This window comes from Bos indicus x Bos taurus, chromosome 4 (genome assembly GCF_003369695.1).
Source record: "Bos indicus x Bos taurus breed Angus x Brahman F1 hybrid chromosome 4, Bos_hybrid_MaternalHap_v2.0, whole genome shotgun sequence".
NCBI classification, from domain to species: domain Eukaryota; kingdom Metazoa; phylum Chordata; class Mammalia; order Artiodactyla; family Bovidae; genus Bos; species Bos indicus x Bos taurus.
This window is the reverse complement of record NC_040079.1, coordinates 58,624,784-58,644,354: the sequence shown is the minus strand read 5'-3', so window position 1 is coordinate 58,644,354 and position 19,571 is coordinate 58,624,784. Positions and strand designations below refer to the sequence as shown.

At 45.7% G+C, this 19,571-nt stretch overlaps 1 protein-coding gene across 2 annotated transcripts in view; it reads right to left on the bottom strand.

Moving 5' to 3' along the window:
- The window catches only part of EEPD1 (endonuclease/exonuclease/phosphatase family domain containing 1), a 121,937-nt gene extending 103,690 nt beyond the window's left edge, over positions 1 to 18,247 (bottom strand). Inside the window, exons 1-2 of one of the 2 annotated variants that reach the window (XM_027539525.1) lie at positions 17,691 to 18,247; positions 16,201 to 17,247 (exon numbers count right to left, since the gene is read on the bottom strand). In XM_027539525.1, coding sequence (XP_027395326.1) covers positions 16,201 to 17,084 — 884 coding nt within the window. In that variant the 5' untranslated portion in view covers positions 17,085 to 17,247; positions 17,691 to 18,247. The remainder of the gene's footprint in view (positions 1 to 16,200; positions 17,248 to 17,690) is intronic. The other variant, XM_027539524.1, reaches the window with a different exon arrangement.
- Between the last annotated feature and the right edge of the window lie 1,324 nt (positions 18,248 to 19,571).

Genomic DNA, 19,571 nt, shown 5'->3' with positions numbered 1-19,571 from the left:
ACAGCAACAATCTCTAAACTGGCTTCCCAGGTGACTCAGTGGTAAAGAATTTGCCTGCCAGTGCAGGAGATGTGGGTTTGATCCCTGGGTCGGGAAGATGCCCTGGAGTAGGAAATAGCAACCCTTTCCCATATTCTTGCCTGGAAAATTCCATGGACAGAGGAGCCTGGCGGGCTATAGCCCATGGTGTTGAAAAGAGTCAGACACAACTGGGTACTCAGGTACGCACGTACGCATGTCCAATTCACCCTTCACAGCAATTCTTGGCATACATCACTTTTGACTTTGGGAAAAAGTAAAAAAAGCACTCAAGTTCCATCCAAAACACATAACTTGAGTGTGAAAATCAAAGGACACCAAGTACTTCTCAAGGACAGTGTTACAACTGCAGGGGAGCCAGACTGCTCCAGGTAGAATATGTAACGAAGCGCACCAAATGGAATCCTCCAGGTTCCGTCTTCAATAGGGGGATTGTTTCTGTAGGACAACAGGCAGTTTTTCTGTTACAAAACAATTATTCCAGGTTAGGCTCTGGTATAATGAACCTGTGTCTCAGAAGCAAGGAAGAGGGGAAATAATGGAGTGAAAAGGGAGTCAGCACCAAGGTATTTTATATTTTATCAGCTTGGAAACAGGTGTTGAGAACAGGTGACCCAGCTCTAAACAGACTGTTCTCCAAAGAAGATATATAAATGCCCAATGAACACATGAGAAGATGCCAAAAATCACAAGTCATCAGAGAAATGCAGCTAAAACCCTTAATGAGATACCACTTCATGTCAATTAATGTGGTTATAATAAAAAAGAAGGAATAACAAGTGTTGGGGAGGATGTGCAGAAAAGAGGAGCCCTCAGATATTGCTGGTGGGAATGTAAAACGGTTCAGCCATTCTAGAAAATGGTCTAGCAGTTCCTCAAAGGGTTAAACATTGAATTACCATGTGACTTAGCAACTCCACTCTTAGGTATATGCCCAAACGAAATAAAAACATATGTCATACATAAACTTGTCCACAAGGATTCATAGCAGCATTATTTACAATAGCTAATAAGTAAAAACAAACTAAATGTCCATCAGCTGATGACTGAACAAAGAAAATGAACGTATTAGTCACTCAGTCATGTCTGACTCTTTTCGACCCCATGGACTACAGCCTGCCGGGCTCCTCTGTCCATGGAATTTTCCAGGCAAGAATAATGGAGTGGGTTGCCATTCCCTTCTCCAGGGGATCTTCCTGATCCAGGGACTGAACCCAGGTTTCCTACATTGCAGGCATAAATGAGGTACATCCCTATAATGGACTATTATTCAGCCATAAAAAAGAAATACACATGCTACAACATGGATGAATCTAAGTAAAAAAAAAAAAAAAATCCAGATACAGAAGACCATATATTATATAATTCCATTTATATAAAATGAACTGGACAGGAAAATCCACAAAGACAGAAAGTAGATCAGTGGTTGCCTCGGGCTGGGAGAAGGGGTGTGACTACCGGTATGGAGTTTCCTTGTGGGTGAAACAAATGTTCAGAAACAGTGCTGAGGGCTGCACAACTTTGTGAATATACTAAAAACCAAACTGTACATTTTAAAAGGGTGAATTGCATTGTATGGAAATTATATCTCAATTTAAAAAAAATCTTGTGTCCCCAAAGCCTGACCTCACTTGATGATGGAACTGGATGACTTCCTCAAGCGCCGGCTGGGCCCCATTCCAGAAAGTACCCTCTCTGAAACTTGTCTCTCACACTTTCTAGACACAAAATGTTTAGGAAAGAAATGTCCCCTTCCTTAACCCCCTGGTGCCATCTCTAGGTTTATGGATTCTCTGCATCTGAATGTAAACGACTTTGGGCTCTGAGTAATTCTGCCCAGCTTTGAACTTCTGCTCTATACCCACCAACTACGTGGCTCAGGCAAGTTTACTTAAATTATTTGAATTTCCTTATGTGTAAGGTGGGAATACTTTGCCAACCTCATTGGGATGGTGCAAAGATTAAATTAGTTAATGAATATAAAAGGCTGAGCAACAGCACATGGGGTAAAGTAAATAGTAGATGCCAGGGGTCATTTCTCCTTTCCACAAATTCTCAAGTGCTATTGTGCTGAAACTAGGTTGTATGTACAGTCTGGGGTGCGGAAGGCATCATGCAGGCAATGACAACAGAATGACTGTAACGCGAGGGGAAACACAGCCCTATAGGGGAGCCCGTGACTGGAATGCTTAACAGTAAGTCAGGGACAGCTGAAGGTGAGTAGGCTTCAGAGGTCCCTCCGAATCACGCCTCTCCACAGCAATGCTAAAGGGCACTAAAATTCTGAAGGGCAGACCAACTCATGTGCACCATTACTTGTAGCCAAGGGCAAGCAGAGAATTTGGCAAACTGGAGCTGCTGCCTTGGTGGGGGTAGGTAGAAGGTTTGGTCACTGCTCGTGTTTCAGGAGAAAACCGAGGACTGGCAAGTTGGAAAGAGAGAAGTTCAAAGGAAACAAATCTTAGTCCCTAACTGCTAGTGCATACCTGCTATTGCCCAGCCAGAAAGCCATTTCTCTTGTCCAGTAGACTGTCACTCCAGTAACTCCAAGGCAGCTTTCTCCAGCTTTAAACTCTTTGTTAAACAAATACTTGAAATCATCACTGCCCCAGGAAAAACCAGGAGGAACAGGTTCCTCACAAGTAGCCAAAGAGGAAGTTCTTGAGCAATTTTTCTTACCCTCCTCTTGTTATGGGCTGAATCAGGTCCTCCAAAAGTCATATGTTGGAGTCCTAATCCCCAGTACTCTAGCATTTGGATGCCATTAGAGTAGCCCCAATCCAATAAGACTGATGTCCTTTTAAGAAGAGGAAATTTGGGGACTTACTTGGTGGTCCAGTGGCTAAGACTCTGCGCTCCTAATGCAGGGGCCCTGAGTTCGATCTGTGGTCAGGGAACTAGATCCCACATGCCACAACTCAAGCCTCCGCATGCCGCAACGAGGATCAAAGATCCTGCGTGCTGCAACTAAGGCCTGATGCAGCCAAATAAATAAATATTAGGGGGAAAAAAGAGGCAATTTTAACAGGCAGGTATCCAGGGAAGACTACATGAAGACACAGGGAGATGACAGCTATCTACAGGCCAAGGAGAAACCAACCCTATTGACACCTTGATCTTGGACTTCCAGGCTCCAGAATTATGAGAAAATAAATTTCTTTTGTTTAAGCTGCCCAATCTGTGCTCCTTTGATATGACAGCTCTAGCAAACTAATACACTCTTACCTACAAAAACAACTGCTTTTCCTTCTCTGAATTGAAGGACGTTTGGTAGAAATAGTGACCATCTTCCCTCTCTGTACAAAAACCCTCAGAGTTGGAAGGGACTTTCGTGATTCAGAAGAACTGAGTACGTTTAAGTATATAGCCTTTACCAATATAAACAGTCAAGAAAAATGCCACAGTTGCTTTGATACACAGATACTGTATGTGGAATCAGGGGTTATGGTGATCACACATTCTTATCTTTCACTCATTACCTGGTTTATTTTTATATCTTGCTTTGGTAGATCAAGAAATTCTTGATTTTCATAGATTAGATAAATGGTTACAAATAGTAACATTTTAATTATATTTTTTAATTGATTGATGATTGCTTTACAATATTGGTTTGATTTCTGTCATACATCCACATGAATTAGCCAGAGGTGTGCATATGTCTCCTTTCTCTTAAATCTCCCTCCCACTTGCCACCCTTTCCCACTTCTCTAGGTTGTTACAGAACCCAGTTTGAGTCCCTGGAGTCTGATGAACATATTCTCAGGGCAGCAGTGGAGATGCAGACATAGAGAACAGACTTATGAACAAGGGCTGGGGAGAGGAAAGAGAGGGTGAGATGAATGGAAAGTAGTATGGAAGCATATACACTAACATATGTAAAATAGTAACATTTTGAACAAACGTCTTAGAGTTTCAGATGCTCTTCAATTATTCAAAAGTTGAACAGACAGAAGCAACTTGTATTTCCAAGTTGAAACTCCAACAATATTTAAGTTGAAACTAACAATATCCAACTATCGCAAAATTGCACTCATCTCACACGCTAGTAAAGTAATGCTCAAAATTCTCCAAGCCAGGCTTCAGCAATACATGAACCGTGAACTTCCAGATGTTCAAGCTGGTTTTAGAAAAGGCAGAGGAACCAGAGATCAAATTGCCAACATCCGCTGGATCACTGAAAAAGCAAGAGAGTTCCAGAAAAATATCTATTTCTGCTTTATTGACTATGCCAAAGCCTTTGACTGTGTGGATCACAATAAACTGTAGAAAATTCTGAAAGAGATGGGAATACCAGACCTCCTGACCTGCCTCTTGAGAATCCTGTATGCAGGTCAGGAAGCAACAGTTAGAACTGGACATGGAACAATAGACTGGTTCCAAATAGGAAAAGGGGTACATCAAGGCTGTATATTGTCACCCTGCTTATTTAACTTATATGCAGAGTACATCATGAGAAACGCTGGGCTGGAAGAAGCACAAGCTGGAATCAAGATTGCTGGGAGAAATATCAATACCCTCAGATATGCAGATGACACCACCCTTATGGCAGAAAGTGAAGAGGAACTAAAAAGCCTCTTGATGAAAGTGAAAGTGGAGAGTGAAAAAGTTGTCTTAAAGCTCAACATTCAGAAAACAAAGATCACGGCATCTTGTCCCATCACTTCATGGGAAATAGATGGGGAAACAGTGGAAACAGTGTCAGACTTTATTTTTTTGGGCTCCAAAATCACTGCAGATGGTGACTGCAGCCATGAAATTAAAAGACGCTTACTCCTTGGAAGGAAAGTTATGACCAACCTAGATAGCATATTCAAAAGCAGAGACATTACTTTGCCAACTAAGGTCCGTCTAGTCAAGGCTATGGTTTTTCCAGTGGTCATGTATGGATGTGAAAGTTGGACTGTGAAGAAGGCTGAGCGCTGAAGAATTGATGCTTTTGAACTGTGGTGTTGGAGAAGACTCTTGAGAGTCCCTTGGACTGCAAGGACATCCAACCAGTCCATTCTGAAGGAGATCAGCCCTGGGATTTCTTTGGAAGGAATGATGCTAAAGCTGAAACTCCAGTACTTTGGCCACCTCATGCGAAGAGTTGACTCATTGGAAAAGACTCTGATGCTGGGAGGGATTGGGGGCAGGAGGAGAAGGGGACGACAGAGGATGAGATGGCTGGATGGCATCACTGACTCGATGGATGTGAGTCTGAGTGAACTCTGGGAGTTGGTGATGGACAGGGAGGCCTTGTGTGCTGCGATTCATGGGGTCGCAAAGAGTCGGACATGACTGAGCGACTGAACCGAAATGAACAATATCCAAATATTACTTGCACTTTTACTGTTAATATTGGAAGCAACAAATCTAACACAATTTAAGATTACAAATCCACTCCAAACAGCCCTGCCTGGCATTTAACAGAGCCCAGCGTGTGAGTACTGTGACACCATGGTGTCTGACACAGTTTCACATGTATGAACATGAATTTAAAAATCGAACTTGAACATAAAATCTAGAACAGTTTAAAAAGATGGTGCAGAGTTATAAACTCAGGAAGATGTTTTATACACCACTGACTCCAGTCTACCTGCTTATTAAATCCCTCCCAGCTCACATTAGTGAGTTTCATAAGCAGGCTCTCTACCGCACTGAAGAAAATGCTGACTAGTCCAAGTCTTAAGTCAAAAAAATTTTTTAAAAGCTAATTACTCCTTCACCTCATATTTCTGAAAGTTGCAAAAGATTTGGGGAAAGAAACTGGACCAATGAACCCTTGGCCTTATATTTTTGAGTCAATCTAGAAAAAATAATAGTCTATCAGTAACAACCCTCAGTCACTGCCACGGTCTGTAATATGTTGGGTTGGCCAATATATCCACAGCAAATACAGTCTCTAGACTACAGAAGTAATGTAACTTGGGCCAGGTACTAGTGCCCTTAAAAACACAAAAGAGATTCTCCTAACCAGCCTCTACCCAAGGGACCCGCTCAGCAGACTGCCCTCATTCCCTTCATCAAAGACGCTGGGAGCTGGGCACCCATGCCACACTGAGTTCTCCCAGTTGATGAATTCCCCTTTCTCACATGCTCACCCAGGTCCAGCTGGGTCTATCCCCAGACTTGTTCATGCCCATTGTGCATATTGCTGTGGTCTCCTAACCGCGACATCGGCTGTCAAAACAGGAGTCTGAGCAGAAACAGAAGTTGCTTCTAAGAAAAGGAAGATGAATGTTTGGAAAGCTTCTATGAAAGCAAATTGTTTGAAGAAACTGCTGTAAAAACAGATGTGGGCAAGATGATTGTAAAAGACTGAAAAGTAGTAAAAATATAGTATTGCATACTCAGATTGCTTTGCAAATATCCTTGCTCCACTTTGAACAAAGAAATACTGGATATATACACACGATGATAATGTCATCAGCATACTTATGAAAGATCATGACTATGAAACTCGAACCAAGTTGGTTAGAGAGCACTTAGTTGAGTAAAAAGGCTGGGGTAATGAATAAAACACAAAGTTGTGGAAAAGCATTAATGAACTAAATACTTTATCATCACACCTTGGAATCTAATTGCTTAGGTTATAATCCAAGCTCCATCACCTAAAAGGTGTATGACCCTGGGGAAAATTACTCAACCTCCCTGAGCCGTCACTTCTGCACGTGTAGGAGGACTGATGATGATACCCAAAGGAAAGCTACTTAGCCCTGGACATCAGCCACAGCAACTATCAGTGTTAACTATCATTGTTTTTGTTCTTAGTACAACTACTGCTACCACAGTTGTGGACACTGAACACAATTACTATTATGTGGGGGGAGGGACATGCAGTAGTTTCACGTTTAAAATGAGTCCTCAAGTTAAAAACGACTTTGCAACTTTGCAAAGAACTCACCAGTAAAATGACACAATGAACTGCAGCTGCAGAGGTCGCCCACCAAACACAGAGAGACGAAGCCCCAAATCTACTGGCAGTCGTGTCTGACTCTCCACGACCCTGTGGACTGTAGCCCACCAAGCTCCTCCGTCCGTGGGATTTTTCCAGGCAAGAGTACCGGAGTGGGTTGCCATTTCCTCCTCCAGGGGATCCTCCCAGCTCAGGGATCGAACCTGAGTCTCCTAGATCTCCTGCAGGTGGATTTTTTTAACCACTGAGCCACCTGGGGAAGCCCAATCACTGGTACTGAGAGGCCACTAAAACTTTTACTTTTTCCTCATTTAAGGAAAGAGAGAATGCAAAAATACTTAAGTCAGACTCAATTTGCTTAATAAAAACACATTCTAGAGAATTTTTTTTTTGTAACAGATAATTGGATCAGTATTTTTTAAAACAGCAATTTTATCTAACATCTCCCACTTTAAAAGACACCATGATTTCAGCATTAGTTGAGAAAGACCAAGTACTGATTTCATTCTCTAGCTTTTGGGTGAGCAAATAGGATTCAGATCCCTGCAACACAATAAAACCACACCCCAAATACAACCTTCAATGTGGCCATGTAACAACATTCTCATGGCTTCAGCATCGCATTTCAGGAGTTTACAGCAGCCTTTAGATAAAGTAATTGAAGGCCCAGCTTAACAGCTTAATCAGGTAATGGCTAAATCAAAATAGAACTCGCTAGAAACAAGGGTTTGTTGGAAACAAAAAACAAAACAACAGAGGTAGAGAGCTGTACTCAGTAAAGAAAACTCAGGGTTTCTTTCCCCAGTAGTTTAGTAGGAGTCAGGACTTCTTAATAAAGAACTGCTTACTCTGAGCACATCTCCCCAGGGTTCCTATCCGCTGGAGTCCAGTTGTTTGGCAGTTGTCAATCAAAACATTACAATAAGAACTGCTGTCCAGCTGAGGCCTGTGTACAGTCATCAGGAATAGGATAGGCAAGTTTCTAAGTTCCTAAATCTCTGTTGAGAACTGCAAGCCCGCAAGCAGAGCAGGGCATTTCTGCATAATATCCTGGATGTTTTGAAAAGAGCACAGGTGTGGAATTTCCACTCAGCTGTACATGATAACACAAAGACCAGGGTGTCCATGAGGAACACATCAAATATCAGTGAAATGCATGATTTTGTTACTGGCAGAGATTGTTAAGAACTCTGAGATAAAATCTTTTGTAAGATTGGGTAATTTTGAAATAAAAATAACACATACCACAGTGCTATTCTCTACCACGGAGCTCCTCGTCTGAATGATTCACACCTTGAGCCTGTGCAAGTCGGGAACTGACTGACTTCCTCCTCCTCACCTGATGGCTGCGTGGGGAGTTGCTGATATTCACCTTCACCCTGATGGCCACTACTCCTGCTGCTCAGAACCTGGCCTCCCCTCCAGACTAATTCCTTTCCAACCACCTTGATCCTGTCCCCACATCCCTTTCCTATGCTGAGCTCTCCATCCGCCTCCAGAGCCAGGCAGACAGGTACCAGACCCCTGGGCTTAAGCTTGGCCTCTTTCTTCAAAACAGACACGGACCCGGTAAGCACCTGGGAATGTGTCTCCTTGTGAGACTGTGAGCTCCCTGACGTCACCCTGTGCCTCTGACCTCACTAGGTAAGTGCACTTAAATTCAATCCACGTTGAATTTAACTTCTGTAAATGTCTTTTGGGGTTTCCCAGGTGGTACAATGGTAAAGAATCTGCCTGCCAGAGAGATGTGGGTTCAATCCCTGGTTCAAGAAGATCCTCTGGGAGGAGGAAAGAGCAACCCACTCCAGTATTCTTGCCTGGAAAATTCCATGAACAGAGGAGCCTCGTGGGCTACAGTCCATGGGGTTGCAAAGAGTTGGATGCGACTAAGCACAGCACAGCACAAATATATGGTTAGGCCGTTTAATATAGCTGTTCTCTTGCTCTGTATATCCCAATCCCAGCTCGACCAATCTGTTCCACTCACATGTCTACCCAATCCTCTTCATTATGGAACTTAACGAGTCCCTGGTAACTGATGAGCCCACCTGACCTCAATTCTTCCCTATAATAGTAGCCTCCTTCTCCCCTAAGTACCAAAGATTGCTCTCATGTCTTGCCCTGCAGTCTGCCACACAGGTGGGGTGTTGCTCCAGGACCCTTTGTGTAAAAGCCTTGTCCAATAATTCACTGATGTCTCTGTTACTGTCCCCAGGCTCTTTCTTGGCCCATGGGGTGCAGTCCAGCACCTGGTCTACACAGAGGACCTCATGGCCTCTTTCTTCATCCACTGTGGACCAAGATCCCACATTTGTCCAGAGTGAGGCAACAGCAGACAGAGGGGTAAGGTCACCAAGCTGCATCATGCCGACTTAACACAGAGGCATGTGAGTCAGCCTCCAGATTTCTTAAATGCCTCTGAGCCTGTCTTCTAGCAATCTACCCAGTTAATCTCCACAATATCCCAAACACAGGCAAGTCTTTTCAGTTTTTGTCTCTAAAAGATCTTCTTATCGCCACCCACTTCTGCTCCCCTGTCATCATCCTTTTCAGCCTGTATGCTATAATAGCCTCACTTAGTCAACTCCTAGGACACACTCTAAGAGACCCCCCAGCAGACAGAACAATCTGATAACAGCTAATTCATCAACTTCTGCTTCTAATCCTCTGCGGCCCCACCCACCTGGCCCTACCTCCCTCTCCAAGTGGAAGTGGAAGCCACCTTCCACTCCCGGAACTCCGGCTCTCTGTCTGAAGCAAGCTCTCTCAGGGCCTTTGCACCTGCTGGCTCCTCTAGTGAAGCACTCTTTCCTCCAACTTCTTCCATGCCTGGCTCCTTAGCTCCTCAGATGAGGCTTCCTTGACCCCCATCTACTCAGCAAGCCTCCATCACCCTCAGCTTTCACCACTATCTATAGGCATTTATCTGTGTACTGACTTGTTTGTCTTCCTGCCTAAAATGGAAACTCTGTAAGAGCACTGGCTTTGTCTTATCATACACTTTATTACCAGAGCTTGGTACTTAGTGAGAGCTCAAAAAAATTCTGTTAAATGAATAAATAATAAAGGAATGAGTATCTTCTAGAAGAATCAATATTTTCAACACACCCCCTCTTCCCCACTACGAATCAGATCCCAGTGGGCCCAGCTTTCTGGAATGACAAAAGGAAGAGCTGTCCCTTTGGTGAAATAAGCCCTGTGTCTGCTCACCCCAGGCCTTCCCTTCATTCACGCCCTCTTCTCTCATTAATCCTCAGCAGTTTTACTACTGACCACCTTTCTCTCTGGAAACCCAGAGCTCTCTGGCTCAGAAAACCGGAACACAGCCTTGGAGTGGAGCCAAGGTCGCAGACTCACACTTGAGGGTCCCAGTGCAAGGCGGTGGGGAACTGACACCCTCTGGAGTGCTCCACCTCTGGCCCAAAGCCCTGTCCTTCACAGGAACAAAAACAGGAAGGGAGCAGAGGTCTCCAGCGGCCTGAGAGTCTAGGTAAAGCTCTGATGCCTGGCCAGCCTGAGGCCGAAGAGAGGGAGGAAAGAGCAGGTGGGTGAGCGTCAGTCAAGGCCATGGAATTTGGGAAGAGATACCTCCATTCCCTGCTCTGAAATCAAACATGCCTGCCTTCAAAATCTGATTCCAACATCTTCGTTTCTGAAGGCCACACGGATGCTATTTAATCTCTCTGAGCCTCCGTTTCCACAGCTGTCAAAAGAGATTTCACAATTTCTACTTTAAGGCAACTGCTGGGCACTTTGCCCCAAGATGATATGTCTGGCTGCACCCACCAACCTTCAGTCCCTCAGGATGAGCCCATTACTCTTATTAAAAATTCAACCCGGTATCAGTCCTGCTCGGTGAATTTTGATAAAATGTGCAGATTTTTCCAAATGTTTTGAGGCTGAGCCATAAAAGCTGATTCACATTTCCTTAACTTGGTTTAAAAACAAGGCCAGTCTGACTCCCAAATTTAGCATATACATATACATAGCAGCCATTCAATACATGTTTTTCCATGAATGAATCAAACAACAAGATGGGCTGTATCTATACTGAGTCTATTAAGTCTGACAAACTAAAATCCCTTTTTTCACAAGGAGTGTGTGCTGTCATGCACTAATTCACCTTGTGCTTTGATACCACAAACAAACATGAGGCAAGAAAACCGATTCAGACCATTAAAAGACTCAAGACTTTGACACATTTCTTTCTGATGGAGACCATGGGAAAATGTGCAAGTGGGATGCTAAACTCCTTATTTCTTCTGGAGATTATCTGTCAGCTCCTACAGCGCTTATGCTTTCAGAAACCAAAAGGACTGTTCAAAATTGAACAATTCCTCAGCAAAAAAACAAAGAGTAAAATTCAAACAACCTTCTCAAAATCACGAATTATCAGGAGATGCAAGTTAAAATCACAAGGAGATATTTCCTTACACCTGTCAGAATGGCTATCATCAAAAAGACCACAAATAACAAATGTTGACAAGGATGTGAAGAAAAGGAACGCTTGCGCACTGTTGGTGGGAATGTAAATTGGCATAGCCACTATGGAAAACAGTATGGAAGTTCCTCAAAAAACTAAAACAAAAACTACTATGTGACCCAGCAGTCCCACTGCAGGGTACAGATCCAAAGAAAAAGACAGATGTATCTGTATGTTCATTGGAGCAATGTTTACAATAACCAAGATATGGAAGCAACCTAAGTTCCCACTGATAAATGAATGGATAAAGACGTTGTATATACATAGACACACACACACACACACACACACACACACACATAATGGAACATTACTCAACCATGAAAAGAATGAAATTTTGCCATCTGCAACAACATGGATGGACTTGGAGGATATTATGCTAAGTGAAATAAGTCAGACAGAAAAAGACAAACACTATATGTGGAATTTCCCTGGAGAAGGAAATGGCAACCCACTCCAGTATTCTTGCCTGGAGAATCCCAAGGACAGAGGAGCCTGGCAGGCTACTGTCCATGGGGTCGCAAGAGTAGGACGCGACTCAGTGACTAAACTATTACTACTATACGTGGAATTTAGAAAACAAAGCAAATTAACAAACATAGCTAAACACAGAGTCATAGAGACAGAGAACACACAGTTGCCAGAGGGGAAGTGGGGGAGAAGAGAAATAAGTGAGGGAGATTAACAGGTAGAAACTTCAAGTTACAAAAGAAGTAAGTCACAAGTACAGTGTTCAGTGTGGAGAATACAATCAATAATGATATAGTATCTTTGTACAGTGACAGATCATAACTAGACTTATCATGGTGATCATTTTGAAATGTATAGAAATATTGAATCATTATGTGGTACATGAGGAACTAACAGTGTTATAGGTCAAGTTCCCTTCAAAAAACAAACTCACTCCTAGGAAAAGAGATCGGATTTGTGGTTACAAGAGGTGAGGCATAGAGGGAGGGAAAGTTGGATGAAGGTAGTCAAAAAGTACAAATTTCCAGTTAAAAGGTGAAAAAGTACTAGGGAGACAATGTATAACATGATTAACGTAATTAGCACTTCTGCATGTAATCCATGAAAGTTGTTAGGAGAGTAAATCCTAAGAGCTCTCATCACAAGGAAAAAATGTTAATTTTTTTTTTTTCTATTTCTTTGATTTTGTACCTATATGAGATGACAGATTTTTACTAAACTTATTGTGGTCATCATTGCATGACATCTGTGAGTCAAATCATTATGCTGTATACTTTAAACTTCTACAGTTCTATATGTCAGCTATATCTCATTAAAACTGGAATAGAAAAAAATAAACAATCTTCATTCCATATCTGGGCTATCATCAAATTTTGCAAGAGTATTTAGCAGAAGCATTCCTCTTTTAGACTTGCTCCATAAATCCTGAAAACAAGAAAAACATTGCCTAAGATTGACACTCAGCAAAGGAATCTGATGAAACCTGTCAGTTCTGTGCCACAGCAAGACATCCTTGAAGGTTCCTGGTAATCGTGATTATTGAGCTTTCTGCTCTATCTCAGGCTGCATGTGCAAAACATGATTTCTTGTAGCTCATACACACTTGTCCACCAAGGCAGCAGCACCTCAGGGCCAAAAAGACTCCATCCTGTTAGAGTCTCAGCCAGGTATGTTTTAGTCTAAGAAAAGACACACAAACCCACAGAGAGGAAAACAAGAGCCAGCTATTCCCTTTGCAAAAAAAGTGCCCAAGGGTTTGTGTTTCTCTGTGTGTATGTGTGTGTTTTACATTAGCTACATTTATCATATGGAAAAACTGAGACTTCGAGAAGTTAAGGAATTTCACCAATTTAACACATACAGAGGTGGAGCTGGGGGTTTTCTTTTTTTCTTTACAATGAATTTAATGTATGAAAATAGGACTAGTACACAATTTGGCAAATGCCCCTGGTTAGGCAGAGTGTGGAATGTCTGAACAAGAGGCAGGATAAAAATAAGGTGCTTATAAAATGGCACACTTGCAAAGAGCACAGGTCTAAAGTCAGAAGGTTCTGGGTCCTAGTCCCAGCTGACATACTAATGAGCTGTGGGATACAGGCAAGTCACTTAACTTCTTCGGTTTTAGTTTCCTTACTCAAAGGTGGAGACTCAATAATAAAAGCATGCATTACCTACTTCCCAGAGTTACTGAGAAAGCTGTGAAAATACAAAGGCACATTCAAAAGTCACATAACTACTATAATATATATATTATATATATGTATATGTGTGTGTGTATATAAAGAGCACCCCAAAAATTACCTGCATCCATTCTTGCTCAAATTAAATTTCTTTCCTCTTGCTAATAAAAGGATCGATTGGAATGTGAGATAATTTTGTGAATCAGGATGAACACAGCTCCTGGAGAATGTACACTGCTGTTTTGAGGACATGTGATCCACTCCGTCACAACCAGGCATCTTTCAGTGCCCTAACCAATGGACCATTCCAGTTCTGCAGGGAGTCAGGCCCTAAGCCAATTACTTCAGGTTTACCAAACACTAACAAGGTGCTTAGAGTGCCCAGAACACTGAACACATCACGAACAGGCAAAAAGAAACACCAACCCACAGGACAACAGATGCGGCCAAGTGTGAGAAATATGATGGCGACACAGGTCACATTTAAAGTGGCTGCCAGATGCTCCCTTCTACACCCTTCTGGGTAAGCTCTTCCTGAATTCTCACTTGAGGACAATAGTCAACTGTCTTCAACAAATCATCACCCCCTAGGAAATCTAAAGAAGAGACACCAGGACAAATCCCTCACTGGGCAAGTTACCTCTCTTTCTTGGCGTTCCTGGTTGACCCGGCCCGGAGCCCACTCTGAAGTCAGCTGTTTCCTGTTCACTCTCCCATTTTCCACCCTTCACATTCATCTGTTCTAGAACCTAAGTAAACCCTTCAAACTCTGTCCAAAAAGACCACCACATGGTTGAATAACTACAAGGATGATCAGAACCATCAAAGAAAATATACCTAGAAAGCGCTGCCTGGACTCACCGGACTTGTCAGAAAAGACACTTCAGGGAAAACATTCACAGAGCAGCTCACAGGACATCTGACTGCCAACACACAGTACAACAAGGTGCAAACTTTATTGCGTATCAGAGCCACCCAGAGGTTGCGGAAAACCCAAGGTTCCCGTGGCAGTTGCTGATGCTGGTTTCCAGAGACCACACTTGAAAAATCTGTCATGGTAAGTGGGCAAGGGCTACCCAGTCGGTCATCCCCATGGGGGCAACTTCAGCTCTTGATTCATCCTCCTCCATCCCCAAAATAAGCCTTAAGAAAACTCATAATAGGAATTAAACAGTCAGCCCTCCGCCTCCCTTCTCCTTGCCCAGATGCACAGCCATGCGGCCATGGATGAAAAGAACAACTGTCCAGTCATTCCGCACAGGTTATCTCCTGGGTTGAGTCCTATTCTCCCCTGTGTACTACACGATTTTGCAAAAGGAGTGAGTTATGATGCAAAATAGAGGATGTGGAGTTGCAGGAAGTGCATTCGGGTTCCCCAGGTCCCATTCCCTGAGTGGTGCAAGTTCCTAACACTCAGTGACAGAGCACGCCAGTGGGACAGTGCCAGGGAAATGCTTTGACCCGGTTTTCTCCTCACTCATTTTTCCTGATGCTCTGCCACAATGCACTGTGATTTCCCGCCGAGAACTCACTTCATGTCACCAACAACCCAGTGCAAAAAAAACAGTGTGTGGTCCCAAGCATACTGCATCTCAAGGCAGAAGTGGACGTGGGGTGGGGGGTGGTGTGGAATGGTGGCAGGGCCAATTCCCTTCAGAGCAGGATCCGTATGGACATGAGTTTGGGTTTTGCCTTGGAAGGGACTATTAGAAATATTTCTTTCCTTCCCAAAGTTGATTGTGTTATATAATGCACTATTTCACAGCGGGAATTACTGCTACAATAATATTGTTTTGTTTTAGGGAGTGTCAACGGAAGTTCCCACAGAGAGTAGCGTTGTAAATAAGGTAAACACTCAGATATAAGAGGGCATCATACAACTCGCTTCTTCTATGGTTCAAATGTAGAAATCTGGCCAGTGTTCACCATACAATCAGCTTGGCCTTTTCTGGCCCTCAGACAGGGGAGGTTTACATATATTTGGGGCTGTAACTGTGGGCCTAAAAACCACCTTCAGGCTAAATAAGGAAAAAGAATGAAGGGTGATTCATTTGCAGCATTTTGGTAAATATATTTACATAGCGTGTATGTTTGCAAATACCTGGTCTTTGCAAAGATTTTTCTGGACACAAATTAGCATATTTGGTAGAACAAATGTGACTTTGCCTCCCAAGAAAAAAAAACTCTGACTAACTCTTTCACCCATGCAGAAGGGCAACAATTCCCAGGCTGTGAGTGCTTCATTTGGTGTAAACCCCATGAAGTCTTGGAAGTCAAACATTTTCCAAAGCAGTAATACTAATACAGTTTCCACTGACCCCAAATTTAGGAATTAATCTCAGACATACCCACAGAGTCAGACACAACTGAAGCGACTTAGCAGCAGCAGCAGCAGCATACCATGTTCAAGATACAGACGTCAAGTCCAGATAGCTCTATTTAGAAAATCCTGGAGCAGGAGAGCTCAGCCACTCAGAATACTGCACCATATTGGCTGTGGCCTCAAGCCCACTGATTTAAAAATCTTGCACTCTCCATACCCGCCCCCAAATCCACTCATTTGCATGCACAGATGAGGCCATGCAAGAGCTGCCTTCATACCCAATGCCCTTGCTTGTTCTTATCCTCACCTGTTTTCCAGGAGCGTCATGCACACCACCTCTCGCACCCCGGGGTTGTTGGCCTTCTCCACCGAACAGCCCTGCAAGTTCCAGGTGGCCAGCCTCAGCACAGGCCGCCCGTCCCTCGTGCCCCCGAAGGCCTCCACCGAGGGCCTCGTGGAGATGATCTGCGTGGGCCCCCCAGGCGGCAGGTCTAGGTCTTCACTCTGCAAGCTTAGTGAGGTGGGGCTGGGGTGAGGCTTGGCGGTGAAGGTCAGACCGCCGTTGGTGTGGGTGGACGGAGGCCTGGACCTCTCGGCAAACACCTGGTGCCGTATCCTGTCCAGAAAGGCGGCATTGATCCCGCCCATCCTCACCAGGTCCTCCACGCTGCGGAAGGGCCCATGTTCACGGCGGTAGTCCACGATGCTGACGGCCATCTTCTCCGTGAGGCCCCGCACGCTCATGAGCTGAGCCGGGGTGGCTGTGTTGATGTTGACACGCGGGGTGAGGGGCACGGCAGCGGCGGTGGCCAGGTGGTGAGGCTGCTGCTCTGCCATCAAGTCCCTCCTCAGGGAGCTGGGGGAGTGCTGCGCCGAGCTGCCCTTGCTGCTCACACAGATCTCAAACTTGACCTGCTCCAGCTTGGTGGCACCCACGCCACTGACCAGTGCCAGGTCCTCCACTTTCTTGAAGCCACCGATGTACTCGCGGTACTCCACAATGCTCCGTGCCACCGCGCGCGTCACCCCCGGCAGGGTCATCAGCTCCTCCTCCGTGGCGGTGTTGATGTTAAGTCTCTCCTGGTTGACCAGGATGTTGCTGAAGTTGCAGGCTGCGCTGAACTTGCGACTATGGGACAGGTCCGAGGGGTCCCGGGGGATGGAGCGGTGGCAGCCCAGGGTGCTCCCCATGGCAGGATCAGGAGGAGTCCAGGAAGCCTTTTGGCTAGGGAGGAAGCCCAGTAGACCTCACAGGCACAGAGGGAAGGTGCAGGATTCAGGGCATGAAATGGTTACCTAGACAAACATTAAATAACCTGCCCCGAGTGTCCAAAACTACCTTTCACTTGGCCACCTGGAAAACAAATAAACACAAATCGATTGAATCAGTTAATCAGTTTGCATTAGCGCTCCCTACCTACAGCTTGGATTCTTAGCCAGGAGTCCAGGGCTGATGTCTGTCTGTGAACCTTAGGAAACACACACAAGGGGGCTGTCGCATGAGGATTTACCTCTAGTGAAGCCCAATTTTTATCACGTTAGGGTCAAAAAACGCTATAAGCAGCTTCTCCTGGAAGGAGACCTATCCCCACCAGCCTACTACACCTCTCCTCCTTGCCTCTCAACTCTTCCAGCACTGGGGCCATCTCCCCGCCTCCAGTCGCTTCCATTTAAACTCTCAGGCAAAAGGAAGTGGGCATCCCCACGCCCCCTACTCCTGACATTCAGCACCACCAGCAACTTTGAAATTCCATCCTCACTAGTGCGGGCACGGAGAAAGGGTTTATCATCCTCTACCACAGTTGGCGCCGTTCCTAGCGCCCCACCTCTCAGCTGCTCCTTTGGGGCGTCCTCCTTCCACCTGCGGCTCCGAAGCCTGAGCCCAGCCCAGGACAGCGCCGGCGCAGGTGCTGATCAGCGGCTGGCCGCGGGATCCCTCCCACGCCACCTCGGACCGCGCGTCCCAGCTGTTTCTGCTGGAGAAAACTCTTGAGTGCCTCTCCCAGAACCGGCAGGAGCTGCAGGGCTTCGCGGAGGCGGCAGCAGCAGTGAAATCCGGCCGCTGCGGCTGCACCAAGACTGGCGGCGCTGCCGCAGTTGCGTTCATCCAAACGAAAAGTCCTTCTCCCGACTCGGACGCGGTATCCGCAAGAACCGGGTCCAGAGCCCAGCACCAAAGCCACAGCCGCCGATCGCCGTCTGTGTCAAAGCCAAAGTCCCGGCCGCCAGGCCCGCGCCTCCTCCCGCACTACGGCCACGCCTCCTCGCGAGCTCCAACCCCTCCTCCGGACTCCGAGGGCACGTGGGGGCGGGGCCGGAGCTCTAGCCCGGACACCAGGGCTTCAAACCCGAGAACGCGGGGCGGGCCCTGATGTTCAGGAGGCGGGGCCGCGGGGCGCGGGGGCGGTGCCAGGACGCGAGGTGGTTGGAATGCAAGGCCCAAGAGTGTGAGAGGCGGGGCTATGCTGCGAGAGGACTGGCCCCAGCGTGAAGAGGTGGTGATGGAACCCCGAAAGCCGAAGCAGGGCCTGAGCGGAAGGGGGCGGGCCCCGGGAGCGTGGAGGCGGGGCCGACGCCACCCTTGCAGCGGCGGGTCACCCGAAGGCTGTTCGGTCCGCTGCCCCAGAGCTCGGGTTGCTACCGGGGATCAAAGGCTGGCTGTACGGCATAGAGGATTTTTAGTCTCGCCCGAGGCGGGACTCTCCCGACAGCTTTTCGGTGGGCTGCAGCTAGGGGTGCGGCAAACGCTACCGGGCCGTCAGCCCAAATTTAGTCCGTCTTTGGGGCGTGGGGACAGGGCTAAGACACTCCCTGTGTGGGAGGCACACCTACGGGCCGGGAGCCTAGCCTGCGTTCTGAGAACACTCGAGGACTGAATGGGAACTTTTTATCTTCCGCCGCCCTCTTTCGTCCTCCTCTTTTCTTCCTTTTGTGTATTACCTTTACCCTGCTTACATACAACCCTAGCAACTCTATGCTACTAGGAGAGGGCGCGCACTGCCCTGTGCTGTGTTCGCGTAGGTCACTTAACTGCGTTGCTCATTTGCATGTTTAGCGCTCTGAGTAAATATGGATATTTCCTATAAGAATTAAATCTAGTTATTAAGGAGGAAGAACATGCTAGCTGGAAATGGAAGCTGGCTTCCCAAAATTCAGAAGGGTTTTTGAATCATGCCACTAAAGGACAGTTTAAAAATTCAAGAGTCGGCTGTATTACAGCGAATACAAGGAGCTGCTGCTGCTGCTAAGTCGCTTCAGTCGTGTCCGACTCTGTGCGATCCCATAGACCGCAGCCCACTAGGCTCCTCTGTCCCTGGGATTCTCCAGGCAAGAACACTGGAGTGGGTTGCCATTTCCTTCTCCAACATGGAGCTAGAGTATTCAATTAAACAAACCGTGAGGTGATACCACTGACTACTTTGATCCTGGGTGTTCATTGACCTCTGAAGTTTCATCCCCAATCAATGTGACCGATGGATGCTTCTGCTTTAAATTCCCCAGGCTAGGTCAGCAAAAACCAGCTCTCAGGGAAGGCAGAGGTACTTCAGAGGTGAAATGTGAGCCAACCAAAACTTGACAAAACGCTGTTGCCTTTCTTTGTATACTGGTTGGGACTGTTAATTGCAGATGACAGAAATCCAAGTCAAACTAGCTAGGCAAAAAAAGGGGGGGCATTTC